The following is a 26091-nucleotide window of genomic DNA, read 5'->3' on the forward strand; positions in this document are numbered from 1 at the left end:
GTCCCCGGATCGCGCCCGCGGCTCCAGAAGTGACAGCCACGTGGACCACGCGGGAATGGAATGTTGGCGAGGGGGGCGGGGCTGGAAGGGCGCCCGGGAGGTGAAGAGGGACCCGCGTGCGCGCGCCCGGGCGCCGGCTGCCAGGCGACGCCGTCGGGAGCGAGCACGCCCCCGACGTCACACGCCGCTCGTCCAATGACCGCGGGCCGGAGGGAGTGCCGCCCCGCCCCCTCCGCGCCGCCGCCGCCGCCGCGGCCGCCGCCGCCACAGCAGCCGCCTCCGGGAGCGTCTGAGGAGCCGCGCGGGCCGCCGCAGGCTCGGGCGCCGCCGCACCGCGCCTGCCGGAGCCGCCGGACGAGGCCCAGGGAGCCGCTCGCCCCGACCCCGCCGCCCGATGTCCTCAAGATGGAGGCAGCGGGGGCGGCGACGTGAAGAGCGCGGCGCTGTGGGCGCGGGAGCCGCGGCCGGGGCGGCCCGGGCGGAGGCGGCGCCGGGATGGGGCTGCTGCTCATGATTCTGGCGTCGGCCGTGCTGGGCTCCTTCCTCACGCTCCTCACCCAGTTCCTGCTGCTGTACCGCAGGCAGCCCGAGCCGCCGCCGGACGAGGCGGCCCGCGCGGGCGACGGCTTCCGCTACATCAAGCCGGTGCCGGGCCTGGCCCTGAGGGAGTACCTTTATGGCGGCGGCGGCGGCGGCGGCGGCGGGGCTGAGGAGCCCTCCGGCGGGCCCCCCGACGGCGGCGCGGCCCCGGCCCCGGCCCCGGCCCCTGCCCCGGGCCCCGAGACCCCCGCCCCGCCGACGCGGGAGACCTGCTACTTCCTCAACGCCACCATCCTGTTCCTGTTCCGGGAGCTGCGGGACACCGCGCTGGCCCGCCGCTGGGTCACCAAGAAGATCAAGGTGGAGTTCGAGGAGCTGCTGCAGACCAAGACGGCCGGGCGCCTGCTGGAGGGGCTGAGCCTGCGGGACGTGTTCCTGGGCGAGACCGTGCCCTTCATCAAGACCATACGGCTCCTCCGGCCCGTGGCGCCCTCGGCCGGCGGGGAGTCGGACGGCCCCGAGGGGGAGACGCTGCCCGCCACCTCCCCCGAGGAGCTGGCCTTCGAGGCGGAGGTGGAGTACAGCGGGGGCTTCCACCTGGCCATCGACGTGGACCTGGTCTTCGGCAAGTCCGCCTACCTGTTCGTCAAGCTGTCCCGGGTGGTGGGCAGGCTGCGCTTCGTCTTCACCCGCGTGCCCTTCACCCACTGGTTCTTCTCCTTCGTGGAGGACCCGCTCATCGACTTCGAGGTGCGCTCCCAGTTCGAAGGGCGGCCGATGCCCCAGCTCACCTCCATCATCGTCAACCAGCTCAAGAAAATCATCAAGCGCAAGCACACTCTCCCGAGTTACAAGATCAGGTGAGAGGGAGGGAGGGAGGGAAGGAGGGAGGTGGGGGTGTGGGGGGGGTGTGGGGAAGATCCCCCCGCAGGCGCGGGGGCCTAAGCTGCGGGGAATCCGGGCCTGGGCGGGATGCTGCTGCCTGCGTGGAATGGGAAGGGCAGAGGCTCCTTCCCAGCCCCTGCTTTTCCAGGGATCTCCCTCCCCAACCCTTGGCTGGACAGCACCCTGGAGGAAGGCAGGAAGTGCACACACGTCTCTGCTTCCAGAGGGCATCGGCGTGAGCCAGAAGCCTCCTCGCGTGTTGGTGGGCACGCAGGGTGCTGCCATCGTGGCTAGGAGCAGCATGTTGAAAATGGCAGGGCAGTCAGTCACCCTCCCTGATCCCCCAGGTGTAGGCTTCGGGGACCGGTGAGGAACTGTTCCCCTACGCGCTTGCTGCATCGAGGGCAGTTTTGCAGCATCACCTTGACCACGTTGAGAAATTGTTCCTGGACAGGAAGCACAAGGCATGAGAAAGAAGCGTGCCGACAGCCCGAGGCTGGTCTGTTTTGCAACTGCCAGCCACTTTTGTAATGGCGCTTTGGCAACTTTAAGGGCAGAAGCGTAATATGTGTTGTAGAGGAATAAATACACTCCCACGGCACTTTGGAAGCCCGTTGGGAGCCTATACATACTGTAGTTCTCTGTAGATTTTGTGTTAAGGTCATGTCTTCCTTTGGGGTAGGTTCTGTAGCCCAGACCTAGACTTTGCTCTTCCTGTGTCAACTATGGCTCTAAGTTTCCCACGCAGTACCTGAGATCATCCTGCAGATGGGATTTTAATGATAGGGAGTGATTTTAACCTTTCAAAGCTTTCCTGTATGTGGTGGCTTAATTTTGTGTAGTATGCTTTTTTTTGATTAATGGACGGGGTTTTTTTGTTTTGTTTTGTTTTGTTTTCTAATGCCATAGAAGAAATGGAAGGCGAAAGGAAGTTTTGTAGGGATGGGGGGCTTCACCTACTTTGGCCTGACTTGTTGGAGTGGAAAGGGTCACACATGGCTATAATCAGCTGATTTGTTTAATGTCACTTTCTGTCCTCTAAATTTCTGTTCATTAAAATGTTTGACTCTTGGATTTTGTCCTTCCTTATAAAACGGTGTCAGTCTGGTATTTGCCTTACCAGTGCCTTTGAGTTGCATATTTCTAGATCACTAATTTTCTACCAAAGTGTCCAGCGAACCAGTAATCCAGGTAATCCAGAGATATTTTGTTTGGGTGTTGTTGGATTATTGATTTGTGTATGTGGCAGATATGCCTTACTAATTATGTTTTATTTAAGGGAATAGCATAGAGTGACAGCTTTAAACTGTTGGGTGGCAGGAGAAATTTACTTCATAATGGGTATGTTTCCATAGATTTGCAGAAGGTGGTGAACCGTTTGTTGTTCACTGTGTTTGATTTCCTATTCTGTGAAGTAGAACATACTTTATGAAATCTACTCTTTAAGTTTTTTTTTTTTTTAACTTTTATTTATTTATGATAGTCACACACACAGAGAGAGAGAGAGAGAGAGAGAGAGAGAGAGGCAGAGACATAGGCAGAGGGAGAAGCAGGCTCCATGCACCGGGAGCCGGACATGGGATTCGATCCTGGGTCTCCAGGATCTCGCCCTGGGCTAAAGGCAGGCGCTAAACCACTGCGCTACCCAGGGATCCCAACTCTTTAAGTTTTGGAATGAAAGTGACTAAATTCTAGTGTTTAACCAGTGACATGTTTATTTATAGCAGTGTGTTGCTAAGAAAGTAATGAGAAAAAGTTACAGATTTTGGTATTCTATCTCAGCTTCAATTCTGATGTTTTCAGAGTAACTTTCAGATAATAAAATTTGACTAAGTTATTATTTGAGGGTTGCTTGCAGAATAGCTAGTGGCAATGAGGTTGGATATCATTTTGACAGTTTTTTGTTTTTTAATGTAGACTTGGAATTCAGTTAAATCTGAAGGAAATTATGAATAGCAGTAATGGCAGCATTAGTAGCTTTTATTGCTTTGAAGGACCTTTATCATCCATATCATTGAATAGCATCACTGTTTAAAGTACAGCAAAATTGCTCTCCTTCACTGTATCCAAAGGGATTTTTTTAAACAAAGCACGTGTTTGATTATGTATGATAATTCAAATTTTAAACTTTGCACATTATGTGATCGCCTCCAGAAATATACACATTTTTATTTGTACTCTTTATATGAGAAGGCATTTCAGTGGTCAATCAGTAAATACTAACAGAACTTATCACTCAGTCTGCAAATGTTTGTTGTACATGGGCTATGTGCTTATCATTGTTTGTTGGTGCTTCAATACTGAACAGCTTCAAACATTGTAGATCTTAAAGTTTAATGAGAACTGAATTAGCAATACTTAATATGATTTAGCTAGAACACGATTGATGGAGAGTTGAAGTAAGTAGGCAGCTGATTGTAGTTTTGTAAATAATAGAAATGTGAGGATGAAACAGGCAGCTCCAGAAGTGTGTGTAGAGTTCTCTTGTCTACGTAGCTCTCATGCCAGAATATCTTAAACTACTGATGTTGTTGAGCGGATTCAGATTTCAGTGAAAAGAATGAAGTAAAATATATTTAAGAGGTATCACGATTCTCATAGTGAGAATTAGAGTACCTAGTGTTTACCCTTTTATATAGATGAGGGAGTAGTAAAAAAAACTTGCTTAAAGTCACACAACTTTTTTTTTTTTTTAAGATTTATTTATTTATTTATGATAGAGAGAGAAAGAGAGAGAGAGACAGAAACACAGGAGGAGGGAGAAGCAGGCTCCATGCCGGGAGCCCGATGTGGGACTCGATCTCGGGACTCCAGGATCGCGCCCTTGTCCAAAGGCAGGCGCTAAACCGCTCAGCCACCCAGGGATCCCCACACAACTGTTATGTAGTGAAATCCAGCCCTGATAAAGCCAGAGCTGCCTTTTTTTCTTCAACTCGGTCACCTTATTCTTAAAGTTTTGGTTTTTTGTTTAAGTATGCTATCAATATGACATATATATGGCGATATCGTTACAAAAATCAACTGAGAACTCTGAGAAAAGTGTTAACTAAAGATTTTTTTTTTTCTTAAATTGAAAATTTTGAGAGTGGGTCCTTTAAAGGTGAAGTCTTTGGGTGCTGCCCCACATTGTATTTCTTTTTTTAATCCAGCAGATTTTGTTTCCAAATAGAAGGTCTGCTAGTTTATCCTTTTTAGCCATCTAATCTACTTAGAGCTAAAGCAGTAAAGAAAATTGTATTGAGTCTTAGGATCCTTTGGCTCTTTAATTATTATATAACAGAAATACCTTGCCAATTAACATTGTTGTCACTTCTCCCCATCCTTTATTTGTTTTTCCATTTCATGTTGCTAAAGTGAAGGTGGCTTGTCAGGAATGCCAGTTCCTGATGTCTCAATCTAGAGATTTGAAGTTCACGTGGTTGCTTTCTAAGGATTGCCATTATTAACACTTCATTTTACCCAATTAACACAGTTTATAAAACATAATATTTTCAAAAAATGAGTTATAATATGTATACGTTTTTTACATATTCTAGTTTTACTAATATTAATTCTAAGTTCATCTCCCTCAAATGTTGTTTTGAATATTTTTCCTAAAATGTATGCCTTAAAACAGTAAATTAAAGGGGCACCTTTCATGAGTAGCTCAGTCCATTAAATGTGTGCCTTAGGCTAGGGTATGATCCCAGGACCCTGGGATCCAGCCCTGCATTAGGTTTCCTGCTCAATGGGGAGTCTGCTTTTCCCTCTCCCTCTGCCTACAGCTTCCCCTGCTTGTTCTCCATCTCTTTCTCTCTCTCTGTCAAATAATAAAATCTTAAAAAAAGAATAAAATAGTTAATTAAAGTACTAGTATTTGGGGAGGGGTGCCAAGTATTTTTTTTAATTAACCCCAAAATTAGTCTTCAGGAGAGAAAGATTACCACTAAGATTTTTAACCACATGGAGAATCCATCTTCAACGTGAAATCTGAGTAATAATCTGGGGAGTTTAGAATTTGAAAGTTAAATACTTGAGATTCTTACTGGCTTCTTTTCCTAGACTATTACTGCTGTATTTTAGCAGTAGTTACATACTAAAAGGCCAAATTCTGTTTGTAGGTACTTTTTATTCAGCCTCACGGTATTTTTTTTAATTGCCAATATTTAAAAATGGAAGATTTTGCATGATTTGGATTTCTGACTTCTCTTAGGAAACATTGGAAGATCTTGTTGCACCAGGCCTGCATTTCTCACAGCAATAACAGGATGGAGAGATGGATCTGGTAGCAGCTGCAGGAAGTTCTTATGCATAGATTATAGTCCCCCTACTTGCTAATGGTCCTTGTCTGGCCTGTCATCATATGAATTTGAGATCCTTCCTAAACAAGGAGTAATACTCTTGCTAATCAGTGAAAATGGGGAGAGTTAATAGCTGGATAGTAAAGGGTGATAATTACTATCCTTCTTTAAACATTATTATCTTTCAAGGGACTTTCATTGACCAATTTTATTTTGTAAAAGATGTCATAATGTTGAATTAAAAAAATCATTCTACCAGAATTTTTTAAAAAATCCCTTGAAACACTTTCCATTCTCTGCAGTACAATGATAGTAAGTACATAGTAGCTGCTTTTCACTGGAGTGTGGTGGGTTTTTGCTTGAGTGTGAAGTGGGTCATTAACTATAAGCATATACTTCTCTGATCTACAAATAACATGAAGTAGCTTCTGAATAGAACTATTTTTGTAATAACTGTTCTGTCCTTTTACTCCTGAAAAGAATTCTGCTATATACATTTGTGGAAATTCTTCACATATTCCTACTGACTAGAGATCAGGGAGGACCACTGTTCCACCAAAGGCAAGAACTGCGCAGCATTTACTTAAGTAGAGTTTTTTGGCATATTTTTATTTACCTGTATCTTCTCTAAGTATACCATAAATTTTAGAGAACTAAATTAGACTTGGTCTGGAAAGTCTCTTACTCTATAATGTGGTTTGTAATTGAATTATTTTTTCTTTGTCTTCTGAGATGAGAAGAAAAACATTTACTCTTCCCGTTAATTACAGCTTTTTCATTTTACTGACTATTCAGGGTAAAGATGTTTTTTTAAAGATTTATTTATTAGAGCGAGTACACGAGTGGGGGGAGGGGGTGGGGGAGCGCAGAATCTCAAGCAGACCCAGCAGTGAGTGCAAGCCTAACGCAGGGCTTGGTTTTGTGAACCTGAGATCATGACCTGAGTCAAAACCAAGAGCTGGATGCTTAACTGACTGCACCATCCAGACACCTGATAAAGATGGTTTGAGTAATCGTGTCTTAAAAACTTTCAAAGTAAATTTACTGAAAGCTGACAAAATGATTTGTAAAGTGTCATGTATTTATTCACTTACTCTTTCATATACTTTATATGGACAACTTTTAAAAGGTGTCTCAGGCTGGAGAATACTTTACGGTAGCTTGTGAAATTCCCTAGTATTTGTAGGAGTTGTAATTTTACTTACTAAGGATAGTAGGAAATAGAATCTTCGATACTTTGGGAGAGTATGGATAAGGACATTATTGTATCATTGTAGCTGTTCTAGAGTAATGATGTAGTTAGTAATAGCTAATTTTTTATTTGTTGTGCTTTCGCTTTTTCTTCTGTTCAGGTGAATATAGAAATAGAATTGAAAGATCATTGTCTTAGATAAATAAAATCATTTTTTAAATACTTATTTTCAGTAACAGTTTCCTAAAGACTACCATACCTAGTGCTGTGGTGAGTATGTAAAAGGTAAAAATGATTAGTCTTCGGGAGAGAAAGAGTAGTTCATCTTTCTGGAGAAAACAGAACAATTGAATCTCATTATAATGACATCTTGGATATATTTGAGACCTTCCATTTTGTGAGGAATAGGAAGAGGATAGATCAGTATCTCTGCTGATGACTTTGTGTTGTATAATATTTTGTGACCTAAGGTCCTTGGTTCAATGAAGTATACAGCCATTAATGCTGGTTTTACTTTTTGCAAGTTGGATTTTCTTAAGATTTTTTGAATTATTGTGATTTGGGCTTCATAACATGTTAAATGGAAAATAATATATTGATAAATTAAATCTTCGCTCTAGAAATTTGACTCCTACATTAAATGGAAAGAAGTAATTATGAGGAAGAAGACTGTAACATGACTAACATGCATGTATGCTAGCTGTCCAGGAAAACTCGTTAGTTCCTGGCAATAGCTGAAGCAGATCATTATAAAGTAGATTGTATAAGAGTAGCATACCTGCTGATCGAACACTTAATATTGACTTATAAATATTACTAATCTATCATATGAGGCAGAGGCAAGGATAATAAAATCAGTTTGCTAACTATATGCCAGGCACTGTGTGGGAAGTTCTAAACACTTGCTGCTTCAGTAGTTAAAACTACTGTGTGGGAGAGTTTAATGTCTCATTTTTACAGATGTGGAAACTTCAGACTTAGAGGGAGCTACTGACTTTCTCAAAAAAAGAGTCTGGATTCCCAAACTCAGGCTGTGTTATTTCTGTAGAGGGCTAAACCAGCTGTTACTCTAAAACAAGCTGGTGTTTGGCCCTTGAGTTAAAAATGGTTTTTACATTTTTAAACTTTACATTTAAAGTTGCTTGAAGAAGAAGAATATGAGACATCATATACACCCACAGATTCTAAAATATTTACTATCTGGTTCTTAATTAAAAAAATTGCTCTAAACGTTTAAACAAAACCCCTAAAAAACAAGACAAAAACTATGCTTAAATGCCTACAAAAACAGAGCAGATGTACATGCATGTTGAAAGGTATCTTTAAGCCTTTTTTTGAGGGTTTCATCTTTTTTGATTTTGGAAAGCTAATGAGAACTTTGGCTCTCTGCAGAAAAATGCGTAAACAAATTTTCATGAAATTTATGGTCCCATCAAAACCTGTCTAGGATGCTTAGACTCCAGGTTGAGCAGTAAGCAAGACCGAGGGATACAACTTTGTTGCCATAAGTATAACTAAAATTAAAGTGGTTAATTATTAAGCACTTTAATAATTTTGTTGGCCTTCTTAGAAGGTATATAGGACTTATATGGCTCAGGTATTTCAAAAATCTGTATCCAAGGCAGTGTAACCAGTCTCTCTCTTCTTTTCCCTCTTAGTAAGATTGCCGATAGCAGAGTGAGGCTTTTTGAATCACTTGTTCAGTAAGAATATCTGAAATTAAAAAAAAAATATATCTGAAATTTAAAGTTAGAGTTTCTATCACTCAATACCATGTTTAGAAGTTAAATATTGACCTAACATTCCTTCCTATCAGATTCTCCATTTTCTTAGAACACTGTCACCAGGAAACAAGTGCTATTAAATCCTTTTGTTCCCTTTCTAGAGTCATAGGACCTGCCGACACTTTTGGCATGGCATTGGAGCACATCATACTTCACTAGAAAGTCATAAACAACCACCTAGTTATTAGTAGAAGGTTTACAAAAGTTTGGTTTGAAAATGTGTCTTGCCAAATTGCTAAGACTTACGTAAAACCACATACTTACTATACTTCCACCAAGGAAAAATGGAGGAATAGTTGTTAATTATTTATCTTCAGATTGAGTAGAACTGCAGGTGCTAAGTAGAGACTGTCACTACTTATTGGAATTATTTTATTCTGTTGGGTTGAGGCTCTAGAGAAGTACTTAAATTATCTTTTCCAGTCGATAGAGCTTTGGGGTAATATGTACCTGACTTCAGCACTCTCTCAAACGAGAGCCCTTGAACAAGAGGCCTTATCTTCCCTAGTCTCAATTTCCATATCTGTAAAATGGAAATGGAAGTAATATCTATCCAATTATAGATATTAAATATCACATGTCGTATCTACTGAATAAACACGTAACTTCCCTTTAGTAACTAATTGAATATACACATTTATTGATTAACCTACATCTGTCGGACATTATATTCGAGATATGTCAGACCTTTGCTAGGTGACACAATAAACTTGTTTCCCTTTTCAAAGGAATAAGCTCATTGTAAAAATTCAAACAAAATATGAAATATCAAAGTGAAAAACCTCCTGCAATATCCTAAAATGGTTAAATTTGGGGACTATTCTTCCATACTTTTTCCTAAATGTATTCTAATTTATTATTAATTAATAAAAACAGAATCACCCCACTCTTAACATTTTGCTTTTTTCTTTTTTAAGCTATACCTCAGCTTTCCTAAATATTCCTACTTCATTTGTTTTAATAGGTTCTTAGAATTACATTGATCAGAATTACTATAAGCAATTCCTTATTGATTTTTTCATTTTTCTAACTAATATAAATAATGATACCATGAACATCCTGCTACCTATATCTTTGTAGATCTTAGTGGGGTTTTTTTCTGATGTTTCTTCAGGTTTTTTGTTGTTGTTGTTGTTGTTGTTGTTAGCCATAACTTTTGCAAATGCTCAGACAGTATTTAGGAACACAAGTTGAAAATGTACTCCTCTCCCTTTTAATTTCATCCTCCAATGTATCCAGTGTTAAGTTTGAAGTGTATACCTAACTATACTCAGACACATACTCAAACCTCTTGCATTCTGGGGAGGTTCCTCTCTCCCCTTTTCTTCCTCTCCCATCTATCTTCCCCTCCCTTTTTCCTTAACAATAAAATGGGGGAGTATATATAAATGTGACCCTGCAAATTGGTTTGTAAGTATAGCATGGCTGTCCCTCTAGGCGGTACATATGGATCTAACTCCTTCACCACTTTACTTCACTTCTGACCATGTCTCCAGCTCTGACCTTATCTTCTATAACTCTTCCTTTCACTTAGTCTGTTCGGACCTCCTGGCTCTTCTCACACTCCAACCATGCGCCCATCACAAGGACTTTCCTAGTCTTTAGGAATGTTTTTCCCACAGATAGCCAGAGAGCTCACACCATCATTTTTCACATCCCTGCTGAAATACCATCTTTTGACTATTTTGTATGAAAAAGCACATTAGTCCTTTAAATGCCAGAACATTTTCTTGGTACAAACTTCTTATGACATATATATGCATTTGTGTGTGTGTCTGTGTGTGTGTGTCGGCCTGATAGATAGAAACTGCCCAAATCCTGAGTGTATGCTTGATAAATTTTCACAAAGTGAACTCAGCTATGTAACTGAAGTGCTGGAATTTTGAATTCAGTCTAAAGAACTCTGTATTTGAATTTCATAACCAGATGTAAATAAGAACATATATTAACTTTTTTTTAATGGTGGAGGTCATTATTATAAATACAGTTTGCTGCTGTGTAACCTAATTCTGATTATAAAATTAGTTTTAAAGAGGATTGCCTCCTCTCTTTGCGCACACACACACACATACACACATACATTGTGCTGATTGAAGTCTCCAGCAGTTCACAGTGCTGAGGTAAGGTCAGCTCTCCTCTCATTTCCATAAAAACAAAACGCAAATGTGTTTGCAACCTTCTCTGACACTTCAGAAGCTGTGGCTTTTAATTTCACATTCTTAGAAAAGGTCACTATAGAGAAACGGTAGATGATCCTTTCCTTGGACTGATACAGAATAACAGTAAAACTAATTTTCACTGGTCTGGTGCATAATTACCAATTTTCATGAAACCAGCAGAACGCTTTAGTACATATATTTCTTTTTTCTCTGGTCAACACATTGAGTATTTATGCCCATGAATTCTTCACGTACTTTTGGGAGAATGGAGGTGATGATATGGTGGTTGGAGTACTGAGATGTCTGTGTTTTGGTTTGCATAGCTTTGAGAAAAGAGCTAGAAAATGTCCCACTGCACAGCATAATTAGTTCTTGTTGGTGTGTACTTAAAAACAAGAATACTGTGGGGATGGGTGGGTAGCTTAGTTGGTTAACCCATCTGACTCTGAATCTCAGCTCAGGTCTTGATCTCAGGGTCCTGACTCTAAGCCCCGTTTTACTGAAAAAACAAACAGACAAGAATACTATGATTAGCACAGTAAAAATGTTTTGGTTGGGTTTTTTCCTATGTATTAAGTACCTGTATACTTGGTTCATTGGTAAGGTACATGCCAGTTAAACAGGTATCTGTGACCTCTGTATGTTTAGAAACAGTGTTTCTTATAGGATCCACTCCCATATTCTACCTTGTATAATCTGCAATTATAAGCAACTATTGTTTTTTACTGTAAAATCTTTAATAATGATGAAGACATATTTGTATTTAGTAGCTGGCTATAAAAATCTGTATTTTAAAAAATAACTATGTTCTGTTTTTAAATACAGCCATTTCATTTAGACATCAATATCTACTAAGTAGCGCATCTAATGTTTGTGTTGTATGCTTATTGTCCTCTTCACACAATAGTCTTTCATGTAAACTGGATTATACTCCTCCTCATTACTAAGGATGATTGTGGTTGCTGATTGTATAGCCTTGCTACCTTAGTTTTTGGTCAAGCAAGTAAAAAAGTTCTGTGGCTGAAGTAAGAGACTATTTTATTATAGCTAATTTCACTGTATGGTAATCATTTTTATAATGTACTGAAAACCTCATTTTGTTCTTTATAATATTCTGTAAGATTTAGGACAGGTGATGTCTGGTCTGTTTTAATATTTGGAAAGTCATTAGTTCTCAACATTTAACTTTGGGTTTTAAATGGGACTAAAGTGCAAACTTTTGACATGGAAGAATTTAAATGCTTGTAGCAAACAACATGTGCTTCATTTTCTAATACTGGAATGGTAGATAGTACAGATTGAATTTAGTTCAGGTGTTTTGAAATTAGTCAAGTGTAAGGAAAAAATTTCCGAGAGTCTTAGTCTGTAATAAAGCCCACAAATACAATTTATCTAAATTAGAGGCCTTTTTTTTTTTTTTTAGTAAATAGTTTATTTAAAATATTTGAATAAATTATTCAAAATGTTTGGAATTTTTAGTGCTCTAGATTTAGGATTTGGAATTGTTATTCTGAGAATCATCCCAGTCAACAAGCATTTATTAGACCAGACTCTGGTAATAATTGTTGGAGCCTTGGGGATAATCTGTGCTCTTAAGGTTTCTCTCTTGAAAGTAACTCCGCCTCTTTGTCCTGAAACAATAGGATTAGATGACTGGGAATTTCTGTTTTACTTCTGGAATTACTGTTGATTTGTTGATTTAATGTATCTTTAGGGAAGTCCTGCAACTTGTTATTTTTAAAACTGAGTGAAATAAAAATTAAGGTTTTAAAAATTCTTCGAAAAAAGAATTATGTAATTATGAGGTAGCATTGTTATTCACCTGTTATTTTTGCGGAGGTCTCATGTAAGGACTTCTCTTAAATATGCAGGTGCAAATCATCTTAAAAATAATAAGTAAAAATTTAATAAGTTCCAACTTTAGGTAAGAGAAACAGAGATACAGATAATATTAAAGCCATTTATGTTTCAGAATATACTTTACTACTTTTATTTGGATGGTGGAAAAATTAGGAGAAAGCTAGACAGTTATAATCTTAAAGTATTGACTTTCTCCTCATTTCTCTTGTTCAGAAAATTTGCTGTTCCTTTGTGTCTTGAATGGAGTTTTGTCTTGAATACATCTAACAGGCTTAATATCAGACATCTGTATTATATACTTCACTGCTTATGTCTTTACCATAGTAGGGAAGTGATAATTTTGCTTTAAGATGTTTTCTCTTTCCCCAGCCACTAGACTTAAGTATAATAGATTTAAGAGATTGTTTACTCCATAAGTGTTTGTTTGCATCTATACACTGTAAAGAGAATTAGTGCTAAGAGGGAATAAATAAAACAGCTCTTCCTTTGAGATTTTTTATTTTTTAAATCTAGCACTGAGAAACAATTTACTTTTTTTTTTAATATATTTATTTGAGAATGCATGAGCAAGAGGGAGAGAGAGGGAGAAGCAGACTCCCCACTGAGCAGAGAGCCCAACTCAGGGCTGGAGCCCCAGACCCTGGGATCATGACCTGAGCCAAAGCCAGGTGACCTACAGAGTCACCCAGGTACCCTGAAACAGTGTACTTAGAGTAGGATAATGGGTTAGAACTTAGAATTTAAGAATTGCCATGATACTCTTAACCTTCTTACTCGAGTGGTTTTCATAGTGTGGTTTGGGTACCACTTTGGATCTCCAACACCCTTACAGGAGTCCACCATTTCAAAACCATTCTAACCATTCTCATAATTATACCAAAATGCTATGTGCCTTTTTCAGTCTCACTCTTTCACAAGTGTACAGTGGTATTTTCTAGGAATTACATGATGTGTGGTGACATCTCATCACCCTGACAGTTAATGGATTGTGAGCTTTATATATTCTTGTGTTTAAAAGTGTTATTTTTAAAAATATTTTATTTATTTACTTGAGAGAGAGAGGATTGAAAGGGACGGTTGGTTGGGGGGTAGAGGGCGAGGGAAAAGAGAAGCAGCCTCCCTGATGAGCAGAAAACCTGACACGGGGCTCTGGGATCATAAATCCCAGGATCATGAGCCAAAGGCAGATGCTTAACCAATTAAGCCACCAAGGCACCCCTAAAAGTGTTATTTTTAATTTCTAATGTGGTAAATGTATCTATAAACCACATCAACAATGGGTCTTTGGATTCCTTAATTTTCAGAAATATGTAGGGGTCCTGTGAACAAAATATTTGAGAACTGCTGATCTAATCTCGTTTATTTTCACCATATGGAAAGGAGGTACCCCCGTTGCCTCACTTTCTGAGTCAGCTTTAGTGAATGTTACACGCATACATTATTCAGTTGATTTATAGTATTTACATCTTGGTGTTTGTTGTAAGGAGGATAGGTTTGAGTGGATTTGCTGCAGATATGATTATGAAAACCACTTGAACTTCCTCATCCTTAGTTTCTTCATATCTAAGTAAGACTTACAATACCATTGTTATGAGAATCAAGGATATGTGTGAAAGTATTATATCATTTGCAGATGTGCTAGAAATCAAAGTAATAATTGTTCTATTCTCTTATTCAAAGGTATGTGTTGGAGCTGGTAGAGAGGAGGAGGAATTTGGATTTGAGGACAGTTCTCATGGTTCTTGCCTTCCCCCTCCCCGCCCCCCCAGCTTTGTGGAAGCTGAGAATTTCAATTTTATTGATGCTAGGCTTTCGTCAGAGACCCCCACATGTGAGTTGTGATGAACATAAAAAGACATGGTCGAGGGTTACTTGGTTCCCTGAGTGTTCATCTCATTTGATACTGTATCTCTGGTGCATAGGATATCAGTTAACAGTGACTCAAAGGTGAGTTCTATTATGAGGGACCTGCAGCCTCTGTGATCACTCTTTTGTTTGGTGTATACAGTGTATATATAAAACCAAGTCAGAATATTGTAAAGCATTTTAGATCTTGATTCTTTTATGCAGAATTAGGATATTGAATAAAAGTGAATATTTCATATTTAGTAGTGGGCATGTAGGTGATGGGGGAGAAGTTTTTATAATGGTGTTTGTTGTTCTTATTCTTACTAGTTTCATAACTATTCATGGATACTTTTTTTCTCCTTACGAGTAGAGGAATTAAAATCATTTTCCCAAGTATAGACTCTGTTAGCATGGTACACACCCAGGAACTCATAAATAGAACAATTCTCCATAGGTTTCCATAAGTCAGTGGCTTCATATAATCAGTTTTAATACATGCTTTAGTTATAAAGCTTAGTGATGCAGAGGTAGAAAAGCAACACCTAAGGTAGGGAGGCATACTGATTATTATTATTTTCCCTGCAACTGCAAGTTGATATACTCACAAAAAACACTATTTTTAAAAAATCAGTCAGTGTAGTGACTGAAATCATGGTCACATGGAATCTAAAATCCAAGAAAGACCAAAAGCTATGACCTTGAACATCATACTTGGTGAATACTGACTCCTTTAGTGGTTGTTTGTGGAGGGGAAGGACTTTGCTCTGTAGTATGTCTCTAGGAGACCAGCCTTAAAATAATAATAGAAAGTTTTGGGAAATAACTTCTAGAGCACTTCCTTGTGCCTAATGCTTTATGTGAACCTTGTCATGTAATCCTTACGATAACCCTATAAGATACGTAATATTAATTATCTTTTACAGATGAAGAACTGTGGTTCTCAGAGTTGAAGTAGTTTGTCAGATCTTCAAGCTAGCAGATGTAAGAACCGAAATTCAAAACCAAGCACTGACTCTAAAACTTGTGTACTTATACTGCTTTAAATTGCTTTGTCAAAAAGAAGCTGCGTGAGGCATGCTCAGTGCTTTTTATTATTTCATGTAATTATCATCCTCCTTTTTCATGAGGAAACTGAGGCTTAAAGTCAGAGTATGCCCAAGGTTATGTTACTAGAAAGTGGCAGAACAGGATTCCAAGCGAAGCTCCTCAAGCTTCAGGGTCTGCTCTTACCCTGTTCTCTAATAGCTGTCATGTATGTTTGTTTTCTTCAGGCAACTCACAGTTTATTGGGAGGAGGGGATGGAGTGAGGGAGAGCTAGAAACATGTAAACAGGATGATCAGTTCATAATAGAAGTGTGTGTAAAGTGCTTTTAGAATACAGGTAAGGAAGCAGTACCAAGTGGAGAGGGGCACTTTACAGAGAGGAGGTGACTTTGAAGTAGAATTTGAAGGGTGGAAAGGAGCTTACCATGTGGGACTAGTTATGGAATCACAGTGGTTAGCAGACAGTCTCTCAGGAAAAGTAATATGGCAGTACTAACCTTGGTAAGCATGGAGGAGTTTGGTGCATGAATTGTCTCTTAAATGTAGTATCAATCAAGTTATCCAAGTAAAATAGAAAATTTACAATTTAGGTTCGTGGTTTACTAATATAGAAAATTAAGAGTATTTTGAACCACTCGTGCTTTGTTTTCTCTCTTGCTTGTATGTAGTTATACATTAGTGTGCCATGCTTTGTATAATAATGTGTGCCAGAAAAGTTATGGCCAGTTGAGGTTTTGTAATGATACTTAAATGCAGCAGGGAACTCACCATTTAAAGGAATACTAAGGTACCTCTGAAGAATGATAAATGAAAAAACAGCTTGAAATGATTACCCCTCCTTTATCTAGTTTATGTATTTGGTTTGGAAGAATTTGGAGCACACTTAGATTTAGATTTTCTAGTTCCTAATGTGAGAGAGCCAAGACTGTCAGCCTGAAAGGCAAAAACCACACAGAACTCCAATTGCTTCTTCTACTCTCTTTCTTAGGCAGGATGTAGTGTTGTTTGTATTCCTCAGCCTGAAATAAAACTAAAGTTTCTGCATGTCTAACTTTGGTCTCTGTGTCCTCAAGTAAGCCCATTTGTGGAAAGGGATGAGATGACATTTGAGCTGACCAGTTAAAGGATAGTTTTATCTTTAGACACAGGGAGATGGGCTGGAGGGTATAGTGTTGGTGGGAGAAATAACAAAGGAACTGAATCAGAACATTCTGTGGTTATCTTTAGGGATTCAGTGAGGCAAGGGGGAAGCCGGTTCGATAAGACTCTAGCATAGAGAAGGAAGAAAACCAGAGTGTGTGTGTCTGTTACATGCCAGGAACTCCTCCACTAGGTGTTTCACATGTGTGAACTCTCTTAAGTCTTTGTAAATAATCGTGTGAGGTAGCTTTTTATTTAAAGAAACAGCAGGCTTGTGTTTTGGATTAAAAGATACTTTAAAAAAAATACTCTTATTAAGAAGAGGAAACCTAATTTCAGAAATCATAACCTTCTAAGTAGTGAAAATCTAAAGCAGGCTGGTGGGCAACATAAAACAACAGTGGAAGAGACATTTTTAGCAATAAAATAGAGGGGATTGGAAGTGAAACTGATTAGATGTGAGAAGGGAAAGAGTAAAAGGTAACTACAGGTTCCCAAGTGTGTATTTAATCTTCAGTGCCAGTAAGAAAATAGGAGAAGAGGAGCAAGTTTGAAGAAAAGGTGTCTAATTTACTTTTAGGCATCAATATATAGAACTTGTAAAAGCAGTGAGAGCAAATGATGTTGCTAAAGAAAGTATAAAGAGAAGGGAGAAACGAAGGGAGAACTGAATTTGTTTTAGTGTACAGAACAAACCTCTTCTAGTTCTTCATTATGGAAAATTTCAAACTTGCTTAGAAGTTAAAAGAATAGTTCAGTAAACCCCCATAATCCATAGCAGACCGTCATTAATTTGTGGCCACTTTTGATTCCCTGTCCCCCCATACTCCCCTCCCCAGATTATTTTGAAACAAATCTCTAGGAGTTGGGATTGTAGGATTCTAACTTTGGTGTTCTTTTCATGACACCCTCCCTCCTTGACAAAGTCTCGTCCAACTTCTGCCTATTTCTAGAGATACAGTGCATGGAGATAGCTGTCTTTTTTTGACTTGCTCCAATTGTTAGTATGTTTTCCCTTTTATTGAGCTGAAAACTTGAGCAGATTTATTACTTTGGCAAAGACATACAAGCCCATGCTGAAGTCAAGAGTAGATTTAGACCTCAGACTATTTTTATATCGGGTTTGTAGTAAACCCTCTTTCTCTAAAGATCACAGTGTTTGCAAACAGTTTTACTGCTGCCATGTGATGGAGATGTCACCAGCTGGCATTCAGGGTGCTCTATAAGAGCATTCTTGAAGAAGCATCTTAGAGAAAAAACATATTTTAGACCTTAAAAAAAGATTCAGATCCACATACAAGAAGAAGGCTTGGCTTCACTTGTACGTCTAAAATTTAAATACTATGTATTTTTAAAATGTTACCAAAGTAATGTACATTTTTAAATTAAACATGGTTTTTCTTTTAAATTTTTACTAAAATACAACTCCTTACTTAAAATGTGCACTAATTATAAAATTCAGTTTAATGCATTTTTACAAAGTGAACAGAAGAGCATTCAGAACAAGCAATAGAATATTACCAGCAGCCAGGAACTCCCGTGTATGCCCCCCAGTCACTGCCCTCCCTGCTCTGCCTGATTTCTACCACCATTGTTTTGGGGTTGGTCTTTATTATTTTATCTGTTTTTGAACTTCATATAAATCAAGTCATATTGTACCACTCATTGTTTTTCTAGATTCTTTATGTAGCTCAGCAGTATGTTTGTAAAATTAATCCATGTTATTGTATATGGATATAGTTCATTGTATTTGCTGTGGAGTATTCCACTGTGTGATTGTACCTCAATTTATCCCTTCTTTTGTTGGACCATTGGATAGCACTGTTGTGAATATTCTTATACATGTCTTGCGGGGAGCATTTTTACCCATTTCTGTTGTGTATATCTAGGAGTAGGTTTGCTGGGTCACAGGTTATGCATTTCTTCAGGTTTAGTAAATACTGCCGCTGGGTTTTCAAAGTAGTTCTAATAGTCTGCATTAGTAGTTTCACATCTCTAGCATTTGCTATTGTCTTTTCACTTTAGTTAATGTACATAATTTAAAAATCAAATAAAAAATCAAATATAACAGAAGGACTTATAATGAAAGTCAGCAATCACTTCCCTAAATCCTCTGCCTTCATCACCTGTAAGACATACTCTTCAGAAGCAACCATTTGTAACTGTTTCTGTTTTTAACAGCTTTTAAGAGGCACTGATTAAGAACATAGATTTGGGAGCCTGACTGCTTAGATTTTTATCTTGGCCACACTGCTTACTAGCTGTATAACCTTGAGCAAACTGTGTAACTTCTGTGTCTGTTTCCTCATCTACAAAATGGAAATTGTAGTACTCATCTTCTAAAACTGTTGTGAGAATTGATAAATGTCATGCTTTTTATACAGTAAGTACTTAGTAAAATTAGCTTTGCTAATTAATTGCAGTGTTACTTCTGTGGTGCTCAACAATGTCATATTGTGATACTTATTTTAATAATTTCAGACATTGTCTATTGATTGACTTCTTTCTGAGGTAGGTAGGATTTAGCTAGGTGATAACCCTCTCTCTCCTTCCCTCTGCCTTCTTCAGGTCTAGTTATATCACTGTCTTCATTCATTGAACTATGTCCTTATTTATATATAACTGATAGCACTTATGTTTTGTTCAGAGTTGTCTTCCTTGACTGGTCTATGTGTTTACATTGTTACTATGTCTGTATAATTTTTCTTTATTGCAGAGCTACCTAATATGCAAGTTTATGTTTCCTTCTCTATATTCCAATTTCAGAATCTTTGTATCATTCAAGGCAGTGTGTCCCTATGATCAAGTTTGAATTCTTTATTTCTTACCTAATTGCCTTAACCAGATTTTCAAGATTTAAATGAAAAATTAACCTCTCGCTTCTCATTCCTTCTGCTTATCTTATTCATTGCCCTTATTTCCTACTTGTTCTAGAACAAGTTCTTGTCCCATTACCTTATTTCTTCTTGTTCTAGAACACCAGCATGGACCTCAACTCCAAACAAAGGGCCTCACAATGTATCATCAGGGAACAAGAACTCTGGGCACAAATGCCCAGTGTCTCCTGGTACAATCAAATATGACAGCACTCCGAAGATCGAGGAGATGGAGCTGAGAGCCATCTTTCACTTGGGAACCTGACCCATCCCCCTTCTGGGCCTGCAGTGTGGGCCTTGCCCTTCATACATCATAACTGTGTGCTCACTAGGACAGGACACTGCTAGAATCCTCTGTAGATGAAGTTAAAAAAAAAAAAAAAAGGAGCCTTCTTCACCTATTCCTTACTAGGCTTCTCTCTTGGCTTGACATACCTGTCCTCTGGGTGTAGGGTATCATTGCTTTTTGGACTTGGAGTCACTGTTTTCTGGACCATTTTCTTCTTTCTTGCTTTATGCCCTCATTTTGCTGGCATTTATTTTCATGTAACTTCTTTTTTTTTTTTTTTCTTTTTTTTTAAGATTTTATTTATTTATGAGAGACACACAGAGAGAGAGGCAGAGACACAGGCAGAGAGAGAAGCAGGCTCCATGCAGGGAGCCTGATGTGGGACTCCATCCCGGGTCTCCAGGATCAGGCCCTGGGCTGAAGGCAGTGCTAAACCGCCGAGCCACCCAGGCTGCCCTATTTTCATGTAACTTCGTAATAAAAGATTTAGTCTCCAGCAGTCTGTTTTCTTCTGAACCTGTTTCCTTATCTGCGTGAAATGAAGAAATGATTTGCAACTATACTTCGTCATGTTACTTTATGGATCAAAAACAATAATATATGTGAAACCATGAGCATCCTTGCTGGGTACCTTCAGGCCAAGTTTAGTGCATTACTCCTGCAGAAAACTGTGTGGCAATCAAATCAATCTCAGGGACTATTGACCAGGCTCTGGAGTTACATTTGAGTTTTGTTGTGGACTGAGTTGTGTACTCCGGAATTCATATGTTGAAGCCCTAACTCTCAGCGTAATGGTGTTTGAGATAGGGCCTTTAATGAGGTAATTAAGGTTAAGTGAGGTCAGAAGGATGGAGGCTTAATCCAGTAGGAATCAATGTTCTTACAAGAAGAGAAAGAAGCATGAGTATGTGTGCAGATAGAAAAAGCCCTGAGAGGATACAGCAAGAAGGTGCCTGTCTGCAAGCCAAGCTGAGAGGTCTTACCAGAAACTAAACCTCTTGATACTTTAATGTTGGACTTGTAGCCTCCAGAACCATGAAAGATAAATTTCTGTTTTTTAAGCCACACAGTTTGTGATTTTCTGTTTCAGCAGGCCTAGCAGACTAATATAAGTTCTGGTATTGAATTCAGTATCTGTACAACTTCTAAATGCATAGTATCTGTAAGACTTCTAAGATCTGGTTAGACCTGCTAAAGCCCAGTTTCAGGGTAGTTGTAAGGATTAAGTGAGCAAATAAGTGGTTTTTAGTCAGTACCTGGTTTGGTAACTGTTTAATAAGTCTTTGTTTTTCATAAGCCTTAAAGGAGACTATAGGTTACTTTTTTATTTTTTTACTATAGGTTATTTTTATGGAGCTGTCATTTATGGTTTTGTTTCTCATTTAGTCAGATTTTTTTTTTTTAAGATTTTATTTATTTATTCATGAGAGACACAGAGAGAGACAGAAAGGCAGAGACACAGGCAGAGGGAGAAGCAGGTTCCATGCACGGAGCCCGACGTGGGACTCGATCCCGGGTCTCCAGGATCACGCCCTGGACTAAAGGCAGTGCTAACCCTCTGAGACACCCGGGCTGCCCAAATCAGATAATTCTAACCAAACATTTATGTATCAAAACAACAAGAGAATTATTTCCGGGTAAACTGGGTTGGGATTTTTCTTAAAAGTTTTATTCAGATATAATTCATGTTCCATAAAATTCACTTACTTAAAGCTTACAATTCAACAAATTTTAGTATATTCACAGATATGTACCATCATCACCACAGTACAGTTTTACCACCTCAAAAAGAAAAACCCCCTACCCTTCAGCTGTCTTTCTCCTGATCTTCCTACCACCCCAACCCTAAGTACAAATGTACTTTCTGTCTCTATAGATTTCTCTATTCTGGATTTTCATATGAATGGAATCATCTAATTTGTGGCTTTAGGGCTTACTGGCTGCCTTGGATATTTCTTTCACTATTTTTTCTGCTCCCCTCTCTCCTCTCCTCCTCGTCCTTCCCTTTGGCACTCCCATTATGTGTGTGTGGTGTTCTTAATGGTTTCCCACATTTCTCTAAGGTTCAGTTAATTTTTCTTTATTCTTTTTTCTCTCTGTTCTTTGGCTTGCATAACCTCTGTTGCTCTGTCTTCAAATTCACTACTTCTTTTCTTCTGCCAGTTCATATTTATGGTTGAGAGCCCTTTTGGTGAATTTTTTATTTCAATTATCAGTTTTCAACTCTGGAATTCCCATTTGATTTTTTTTAATATGCACAATTCCTATATTTTTATTAATATTCTGTCTTTGATGTGACATTGTCATAATACCTACTTTTACCTCTGTAATCATGCTTTTAAAAAAATTTCTGTGAACATATTTGTAATAGCTATTTTGAAACCTTTCCTGTTAAATCCAACACCTGCTGATTCTCAGTGGTGGTTTGTGTTGCCCGCTTTCTGCTTTATGGGTCAGAAGTAAATCTGCTTTCCTGATTCTTTGCATGCTTCACAATTTTTGTTGGAAGTTAAACATTTTAGGTAATATTTTGTAGCAGCTTTGAGCCCTGGTCCCCCTCTCCCAGGGCTTATTTTTTGTTTGGCTTTTAGTGATTGGTGGGTTTAGTGAAGTCTACCCTCTACCCCCATTTTGCCTATTGTTTTCACCAGTACCCTGAGGCATACATTGTTCTACCAACTAATCCAGTCAAATTGTGGCTTCTTTGAAGGAATAATTTCTGAGGTCAGTGTTTGATATTTGTCCTGACCTGGGAGAGATTCCCCTAGCTGTCTTATTTCCTGTAAACTATTAGGCAGTCTTTTTTATAAGCTATATCTTCATTAAATCCATGAATCTCCTCCCAATTGCCTTATGTCACAACCTCCATTGTTCTTGAGAGCACATTTACGTTTGAGCTTCTCCATGTTTTATGGTAAATGAAATTAGTTCTTTTGTGAAGAGACTGGGAATTTTTTTTATGGCCTGCCTTTCCTTTTCCAACCAACTTAGCAAAAATTTTGAGCCAGAGCTCTGGAGCTGGGGGTGGAAACAATGGCAGGCTTCTTTGTGAGTGACACCCCCAACTCCCCAAGCTAGGTGTGAGGTTGGGTAGGGGAGGCAGAAGCCCGAGGTCCTTTAGGCAAGCCTCTCTTGGCATAGAGCCATTGATTGCATCATGAGCCAGAGCAAAGACATCAGGGCACTGTACCCAAGGTGAAACCTCCATTCCACAGATGGGGGCGGGGTCAAGGAAGGGAGCTCCCATCTCTTTGACTACACCTGCCTGGAATTTAGCCCGAGTCCTAGGTAGTAAAGGGCTGAATGAGAAACACTGCCATCCTGCTCCTCTCAGGAAGAAAGCCGTTTGTGAGCTGGAAGTGAGACCACTTGTGTTCTTGGCTGCGGCAGTCTAGAGTGGAATCTCTTGCTGACCTTGTTGGAGGGAAGTAGTCTTGGTTTAGGCACCACAGACTCTCACCTTTCTTACCAAATTTTTGTAGATTTTCTTGAATATACGTTTCTTCATTGCTGTTTACCCTTAGGCCATTTCAGAGGCTTTAATTATTTTGTTTCTGTTATTTTTGTTTTAATAATTTCTACCAGTTTTATTGTGGAGAGGGTCAGTGGAGCTTTTCCTGCTGTCATTTCAGAAGTTAATCTTTCTGGGTTGCTTTTTAAGGCTTCTGCAGGAAGAAGTGCAAGTAGTTTGTTCACTTGAAAGACAAAACAGTAACATTTTTAGGGTGATTGGTTAACAGAAGAAAAAGGCTCACAAATTCTGAAGAAGGATAATGTAGGATAGGAAGGTAAAACGGAGGGGCAGAAGTAGCCTGCTTCATAGTTTAGATTTTTTTATGAGTTTGGGATACTTAAAGCCTTGCACATAAAACCTTAGAAAACCAGATGTCCTTAGAGGATATGAATGTGTGGATTCTGTTTATTAGCTTGGTGAACAAATAGCTTTACCCCACTGTTCAGTGTGCTATATTTAAATGGAATTCAGTTTTGTGATTTTAGTGTATTTTTGTGCATAAACACTTTAGCAAACTCTGCTAGCAGCATTAATAAACCAAATAAGATTTTGTTTCATAGAACATTGAAGTCACACACCTGTGGGAAATGTTTTTATTGAATTTTAAGTTTATACATGGCAAGAAAAGTTTATTCATAGAACAGCTGTGACTTAGCTGGATTGTTATATTCAAAGTTGATTGTGTACCAGTATAGTGATCTTTGTAAAGATAAAGACAGTGGTGTGTCCTACAGGAACCATAAGGCTTGCATGTTAAAAGCACTCAATTACATTAATGTATTAACATAATAAGACTTAGTTCCTAATTTTTTTTCTTTTCAAAAATGTGGTGCCAGTTTGAATTAAATTGGTGGGAATGTGAACTGGTGCAGCCACTCTGGAAAACTGTGTGGAGGTTCCTCAAACAGTTAAAAATAGACCTGCCCTACGACCCAGCAATTGCACTGCTGGGGATTTACCCCAAAGATACAGATGCAGTGAAACGCCGGGACACCTGCACCCCGATGTTTATAGCAGCAATGGCCACGATAGCCAAACTGTGGAAGGAGCCTCGGTGTCCAACGAAAGATGAATGGATAAAGAAGATGTGGTTTATGTATACAATGGAATATTACTCAGCGATTAGAAATGACAAATACCCACCATTTGCTTCAACGTGGATGGAACTGGAGGGTATTATGCTGAGTGAAGTAAGCCAGTCGGAGAAGGACAAACATTATATGTTCTCATTCATTTGGGGAATATAAATAATAGTGAAAGGGAATATAAGGGAAGGGGGAAGAAATGTGTGGGAAATATCAGAAAGGGAGACAGAACGTAAAGACTGCTAACTCTGGGAAACGAACTAGGGGTGTTGGAAGGGGAGGAGGGCAGGGGGTGGGAGTGAATGGGTGATGGGCACTGGGGGTTATTCTGTATGTTAGTAAATTGAACACCAATAAAAAAATAAATAAAAAATAAATAAATGACTTCAAATGCAAATTAAGGAACTGAGAGGACTCTGCCTCCCTCCTAGTTCAGAAGCAGGAGAAAAGCACTGAGCATTATTTGTATACCTACGTATCTTTCCCTAAAAAGTTTTTCCTTTGATCCTGTTTGATTGGGAAAACCATAAAACAGTATTTCTCTCCATCAGTATCTTTCAATATTAGCTATAGTGGGCTATTAATATTTTCTAAATGTTTATTTCATTTTTAGTGTGGGATTTCCATAAATCAGCTCAACACATACTTGAGCCCTGATTGTGTGCATGAGGGGTACAAACAGTGTGAGACCAGGTCACATATAGGCATAAATCATGGCAATTTAAGTAACTCAAAATAAAGAGGAGTGAAAGCAGTGTGTGTGCTCTGCTGTGATCTAGGACCTAAAGCTGATTTTAGAAAGTGTTTAGGATTTGGCTAGGCTTTGAGATGTAGGGGAAACATCCAGTTAGTTCAAAAAGCCTGAAAACAGGAATGTGTATGGTATCTTCTGGGTACGTGAGGTGACTACACTTTCTAGATAGGAAGGTTTCTAATAAGAAAAAATGTCATTGGAAAGATTAATTTTGGTGGACCTTGGATGTGAAATCAAGAACTTTTGACTATCTTTTCGTGTGGGGTTAATAAGAAGCCATTGAAGCTTCAAGCAGACAAATGCCATGTCTAGTGGCAGTGTATAAAGTGAATTGAGAACTTTAGGTCGCTGAGCCCAATTTTCTCTTCATTTTCTTTGTCCGTTGCTTTAATGAAGACATGAATTTGTGTTTCAAATTAGAGTTTTTAAAGCCTACAGTTCATAACACAGCATAAGTTTCTCCATGAAAACCAGAGTATTAAAGAATATGCACATAGAGGCCTGAATTATTCATGGGTAACTGAAGTGTTTGGATTTTGATGCAGTCACACTACCTTGAATTCTGGTTTTGCCACCCACCATGTAACATTGAGCAAATCCTTCAACCTCTAAGACTCACTATTCTCATCTGGAAAGGGAAGCTAGTTATAGCATCCTTTCAAGCATTGTAAGCATTACATGAGAGAAAGCTTGGAAAGCTCTTAGCATACTGCCTGGCAAATAGTAAACAATTCTAATGAGTACCTTTACCACCATTAATTGTTATTATTAATCATTGCCATGTACTAATTACTATCAATTATATTGTTTCCAGGAACAGTGCATTCTGAATTTTGATCT

At 39.2% G+C, this 26091-nt stretch overlaps 2 protein-coding genes across 5 annotated transcripts in view; one reads left to right on the forward strand and one right to left on the reverse strand.

Moving 5' to 3' along the window:
- Positions 1 to 336: 336 nt before the first annotated feature.
- The window catches only part of PDZD8 (PDZ domain containing 8), an 83067-nt gene continuing 57312 nt past the window's right edge, over positions 337 to 26091 (forward strand). For 2 of the 3 annotated variants that reach the window (XR_012020520.1, XM_072805158.1), the window contains exon 1: positions 338 to 1400. Coding sequence is in view for 1 of the 3 variants with exons in the window: in XM_072805158.1 (XP_072661259.1) it covers positions 496 to 1400 (905 nt within the window). In the remaining 2 variants the exon portion in view is untranslated. Of the gene's footprint in view, positions 1401 to 26091 lie in introns of all 3 variants that reach the window. The other variant, XR_012020521.1, reaches the window with a different exon arrangement.
- SLC18A2 (solute carrier family 18 member A2) overlaps positions 8422 to 26091 on the reverse strand; it is a 114838-nt gene continuing 97168 nt past the window's right edge. For both annotated transcript variants that reach the window (XM_072805163.1, XM_072805159.1), the window contains one exon: positions 8422 to 8610. The gene's annotated coding sequence lies outside the window, so the exon portion shown is untranslated. The remainder of the gene's footprint in view (positions 8611 to 26091) is intronic.

This window comes from Canis lupus, chromosome 29 (assembly GCF_048164855.1).
Source record: "Canis lupus baileyi chromosome 29, mCanLup2.hap1, whole genome shotgun sequence".
Lineage (NCBI taxonomy): Eukaryota > Metazoa > Chordata > Mammalia > Carnivora > Canidae > Canis > Canis lupus.